This window comes from Nicotiana tomentosiformis, chromosome 3 (genome assembly GCF_000390325.3).
Source record: "Nicotiana tomentosiformis chromosome 3, ASM39032v3, whole genome shotgun sequence".
NCBI classification, from domain to species: domain Eukaryota; kingdom Viridiplantae; phylum Streptophyta; class Magnoliopsida; order Solanales; family Solanaceae; genus Nicotiana; species Nicotiana tomentosiformis.
The window spans coordinates 51,079,443-51,085,597 of record NC_090814.1 but is presented as its reverse complement, the minus strand read 5'-3'; the positions used below and the strand labels follow the sequence as shown (position 1 = coordinate 51,085,597).

Sequence of the window (6,155 nt, the reverse complement as noted above, 5' to 3'; positions counted from 1 at the left end):
CCTGGTTCCGTAATCAAGCTTGGCAAAACAAGAATAAAGCTAGTCCATCCCCATTATCATATCAAAATTGACCATTCTCAATTCAATAAGATCGTCCATGGTGTCCCGACCATGCAACGTGACAACACAATCCATATAAACCCGCGTGGCTAAAATAGACTCACCAACCGGAGTAGATACATAGAACGACTCATGAAGTTGTTCCGGTTCTATCCCAAATTCCATAGCAACATAAGGTATGACATATGACAAAGTGGAACCAGGATCAATAAGAGCATACACATCATGAGATTGGACAGTTAATATACCTGTGACAACATCTAGAGATGCCTCTGAATTCTGGCGACCCCTCAGAGCATAGAAATGGCCGGATCCTCCCGTACACTATGCTCCACCCCTAGCTGTACCACGCAGTGCAGGTGTTGGATTGCCTCGAGCTAGAGGAGGTGTTGCAGATGTAGTAGCTGCAGAACTGGCTGGATGTGCCATGCCCCTACCCCTGCCCGCACCTTGGTGGGACAAAAGACAATCCCTCTTAATGTGACCCCTCAATCCGCACCCATAGCATATGGGTAAGTTCGTGTAGCATATTCCTAGGTGTATATTTCCACATCTAGGGCATGGGGGTCTTCTCTGCTGCTGGATTCTACCACCATGATGACCCTGCTGGTAGGATCCCCTGTTGCTGAGACTGGTCCTGAAACGGATCCACTGCTGTTGTTGGCTGGACCCTGATAGCTGTGCACTAGCCGAAGACTGGGCAAAGGACTGAGATGGCCCTGGCGACCCTCCCCTGAACGTTGATTTGCCACCACAATAAGAACCACCCATGTTGCCCGCAGACCGGGCCTTATTACTACCCTCTCGCTCTATTCTGTTTCTCAATTTGTAGATCTTTGTGGCTTGAGCGAATGCCACAATTTTTCCATAGATTATATTGAATTGAAGGTTGTTGTAGCGGCATCATTAGTTACCAAGGGACTACATCCCTGCACAAACCGGCGCACTCTAGCCTTCATAGTAGGCAACATGTAAATAACATACTTGGACAGGTACGCGAATCTCATATGGTAATCCCACACACTCAGGCTACCTTGCCTTAGGTTCTCAAACTCAGCAAAACGGGTTTCCTTAGTCTCGGTAGGCAAGAAATGATCAATGAAGGAATTGACAAACTCTCCCCACCCCGCCGGAGGGCTCCCTTCTTCACGGGACTCCTCCCATAGTTAAACAAAGAATATGCCACCTCTTTCAGGTGGTAGGAGGCCAATTCCACAACCTCTGTCTCAGTAGCACGCATAACTCGGAGAGTCTTGTGCATCTCATCAATGAAGTCCTGGGGGTCCTCCTCTGGGTTAGTACCCATGAACACTGGAGGATTCAACTGGAGATACCTGCTCACCCTGGAACTAGTAGAATCCCCTGGCTGACTTGAACGAGTGGGTGCAACATTTGATCTCTAGGCCTGGAAAGCCACTATTTGAGCCAACATCTGTATGGCTCCCCTAATATCAACATCAGAAACACCAGAATCAGAAGCTGGAACTGGAGGTGGAACTGGTATATTAGGTAGAGGGACCGTTGCACCCTCAGTAGGTGTAGGGACAAGTGCGGTCTTGTCAATTGTCGTAGAATCAGGCAGTGTAGTAACCGGAGGAATATTCTCACTCCTTGGGTTCTCACCCGCATCATCAAATATAGGATCAACTGTCACTCGTCAGGTGACATTGGCTCTTTGGCCAGTTCTTTCCTTCTTCTTAGGTGCCATGTACTAAAAGTTAATGTAAAGCACGAGTTAAAGGAGGAACAATCTTACCATCAGCTTTATCGCACGATCGAGAACATGAATGAATGGTATTATTCCTAAATGCCCAAGTAGCATCCTAATTATAGATGTAGTCGACAATAAGAAGGACTCCACTAGAAACGACTCTGAGACATCCTAGGACACTTTAAAACCTAAGGCTCTGATACCAAGTTTGTCACGCCCCAAACTCGAGGAGCACGACCGACGCTCAACCGAGTGAACCCCCCCGAGGAAGCCTATTAGATTTCTATCTACCCAACTCATCCATGAATAAGGAGATTAAATAATTTTGTTAATCAAACAATAAAGTGATCATCTCCGCAATACCAATTTCTTACCATCTGTTACTTTATTTTAAAGTCTCAAATTTCACACACATTCTTCATAGTATGACGTGGAAATAGTAATCCAAACACAATATAACTATTTTAACTTCCCCAACACCAATATACAACCCACACTATGTCTACGGAGCCTCTAATAGATACAAAAGAGTACTATGATAATGCCGGCAACAAGGCCCCAGCTATACGTCAAACACAATACACGAGGAACAAACAATACATGACCCCGAAATGAAGTAGGGCTCACCATGTCTGCTGGGAAGAGAGTATTCCGCTATCACTGATCAGTGTCTCCTGTTGTGGAACCACCTGTATCCATTGAAGATGCAGCGCCCCCGGCAAAAAAGGGACGTTAGTACATATGTAATAGTACTAGTATGAATGACAAAACACCCTCTCAATAAAATAATAAATAATACAAACAAGGATATCATAATATCAATAGAAGCCTTAAACAACATCAAACCTTTATTTAGGATCAAGATAGTGTTCAAATAAATTTCCATATTTTTAAGTTGGAGATTCTTAGTACCGATATACCATCATTCATAATAACAATACCACCGTACTCTTAGCACGGAGTCCGATCACGACCCGATCGGCTAGGCTATCACATTAGAGACATCGACTACAATCACAATTTCAACTATAATTTCCAGCACAATCACCACCATGTATGCGGCATGGTGTCCGATCACGACCCGATCGACTAGGTTGTCTTATGTGAGACATCAACCCTTTTTTATATCAATCATCGCATTTCATACTTCTTTCACATCTTTTCATTTTAGTGGAACTAATGGCCATAATTATAAAACCATTCTTGGCACGTTGGCCGTATTTAGTATTTCATGCTCACCTTTTCACTTTGAAACATCAACATCATCATCACCAATAACAACAATTCAAATCAAGGTGTGTAGTACACATGTGAGCAATTAAGAGTCTAAGGCACATAGAAATGCTTCACAAAATTTTGCATAATAGCCTTCATTTGAATTTGACCTGAAGTCGAACATTTTTAATGCACAACCTATATTTTTAACACATCCTCAATTGATAATGTAACATAAATAAAGCATTTGGGATACTTGTTGAGCATATATCTTTCAACCTAATCTTACTTGAAATAGCCAATTTTATAATGAATCACTCGGGACTTACATAAATTATACGAATATTATGGGATTCAATTCTAAGAGAAGAGTTTAGCCAACATATCTCAATGGAGCTACCTTAACTCTAAATTGTTTCGGAATTCTTAGCAACTTCAATCTATTGTAGAAATATAATAAATTGAACTAAAATTAGGAGGCTGATCATAGTTCTAGCTCATTTGAGCATTTTATCAAACACTAAGTGTGCATTAAGGTTTCAAGGTCCTTTTATGAAGGATTCCATCATCCCACAACCCATTCTTTATCATTCTTATCTCAACAATCTTCCTATACCATTTGATAATACATGCATGTAAGATGGATAACTCCCATACTCCAAAATTATCTTACTAATTATCCAATTCTAGACAAAATTCGAAATTGAGGGTTAGGGTGAAGAATTTTACTCTTAGGATGAAGACCTAGTGAGATTTCCTTGTTAATCTTCCAAGATTCGAGCACGAATTGAAGAAAAAATTATTGAAGAACACCTTCTCACTCTTGGGCACTCTCTCACTCTAAAAGTGTCAGATGTTTTGTCAAAAAAGGTACAAATCGTCTATTTAACAAAATAGGGTCGGGTTATAAAAACCCAAAAACTGTTGCCCCGAACAGGATCTGCCATCGCATATGCGATCACATAATTGATATGCGGTCTGCAAAATGGGCCGCGAAATGGCCCTCCAGAACTGGACTGGCCTACCCCACTATGCGATCGTTATGCGGTCCGCAGATCAGTTCTGCGGTCACACAGTGCATCGCAGACGTGTTCTGCATTCGCATAATGCGCCGCAGAACCTCCCTCCACAGAATTTCCAAACTGGTTATGCGATCAATGTGCGGCATGCAAAATCATTTTGCAGTCGCATAACAGACCGTGAAATGACAAAAATATTTCCTTAGTTGCCTCCCTCACTCTGCGGCCATTATGCGGTCCGCATAGTGATTATGCAGCCGCATAGTGGACTGAAGAAGTGTCTTTCTTTTGCCTATTTTTTTTTCTTTACTTTCAAGTGCATTGTTGAACCCAAAAGGTCCAAGCCTAATTCGGTACCACGAAACATTATTTTCTTTTACGAAATTTTATTAGGCTTTAGACTTAAGTATTTCAAAATTTTTCGGGGTGTTACATTCTCCCCCTCTTAGGATCATTCGTCCTCGAATGAGGGTAAAAATCTGCTATTAGCATCAAATGTAGACTAACTGTTAATTCTCACTCACCAGTAGATTCAAATTTTGGCTAACTCCCTAAATTCCCATAAATTTTGCCAGAGCCTCCCTTGTAACTGAGCCTATCCACCTTCTAGAGAACCTCAAAAACACATCCTAACAAGATATACTCAATCCAACGACGTAACATAACACAAAACAATACCAATTGTAGCCTCACAAGCAATATATTGCTATAAAAGAACACCCTTAACGCCAATTGTACAAATAATACATAATTCATAGAAAGTAACGTTTAGAATTTTCATAGATCACAACTTTGTAATTACATAGCTATTCAAACAAGTAAGGATACGTTTTCTTCATTTCTTCCTTGGCCTCTCAAGTAGCCTCTTCAACGTATTGCTTTCGCCATAACACTTTCACGAAGGCAATTTTTTTATTTCTTAACTTTCGGATTTTCGGATTGATAATAGAAACTGGAATCTCTTCATAAGTCAATTTCTCATTAACCTCAATAGTCTCAAGCGGAGCAATGAGTGCCGGGTCTCCAACTACTTTCTTTAACATAGACACATGAAACACCGGGGGCACTAATGACATCCCAGGTGGTAGTTCAAGCTTGTATGCTAGCTCACCGACCCTCTAAGTGACTCTATACGGTCAGACATACCTCGGACTCAATTTTCCTTTCTTATCAAATCGCATTACACCCTTCATGGGAAAAACCTTCAAGAATACCAAATAATCTTCTTTGAACTCCAAATCCCTACGACGAACATCCGAATATGACTTCTGATGACTCTGACCAGTCTTCAACCGCTCTTTAATGATATTAACTCTTTCCATAGACTAATGCACGAGGTCTGACCCTATCAACTCTGCTTCCCCAATTTCGAACAACTCAATGGGAGATCTGCATCTCCTCCTATATAAAGCCTCGAATAGTGCCATTTGAATTCTAGTATGATAACTATTGTTGTAGGCAAATTCAATGAGAGGCAAATGATCATCCCAGCTACCTTTGAAGTCTAGAACACAAGCGAGCAATATATCCTTAAGCGTGTGAATAGTCCGCTCTGCTTGCCCGTCAATTTGCGGGTGAAAGGTTGTACTAAGATTCACCTGAGTACCCAAACCTTGCTGAAATGTCTTCCAAAAATTAGCAATGAATTGTGCTCCCCGATCAAAAATGGTGGAAACTGGAGTTCCATGCAACCTGACTATTTCTTTGATATACAACTGAGCATACTGTTCTGCTCTGTCGGTAGCCTTAACCGGAAAAAAGTGTGTTGATTTCGTGAGTCGATCCATAATCACCCAAATTGAGTCAATCTTGCGTGAAGTGCGAGGTAGTCCTACCAAAAAGTCCTTATTAATCATTTTCCACTTCCACATTGGAATTTCTATGTTCTATGCCAACCCACCGGGTCTATGTGGTCGCATAACGGACAGCGAAATGACTCTGCGGCCATTATGCGGTCCGCGGAGTGATTCTACGGCCGCATGGTAGGCCGCAGAAGTGCCTTTCTGTTGCCCAAATTTTTCCTTTACTTTCCAGTATATTGTTCAACCCAAATATTACGAGCCCAATTCGGCACCACAAAATATTATTTTCTTTTGCGAAAATATAGTGGGCTTTACACTTAAGTATTTCAAAGTTATTCGGGGTGTTAC

The 6,155-nt window shown here is 41.5% G+C and overlaps 1 protein-coding gene across 1 annotated transcript; it reads right to left on the bottom strand.

Moving 5' to 3' along the window:
- Positions 1-384: 384 nt before the first annotated feature.
- Positions 385-831, bottom strand: LOC138907798 (uncharacterized). Its single transcript, XM_070198412.1, has one exon. The coding sequence runs from the start codon at positions 829-831 to the stop codon at positions 385-387; it is 447 nt and encodes a 148-aa protein (XP_070054513.1).
- Positions 832-6,155: the final 5,324 nt, after the last annotated feature.

What these genes read in the sequence shown, in the direction of transcription:
- LOC138907798 (XM_070198412.1), bottom strand. Translation starts at nt 831, where the DNA reads ATGGGTGGTTCTTATTGTGGTGGCAAATCAACGTTCAGGGGAGGGTCG.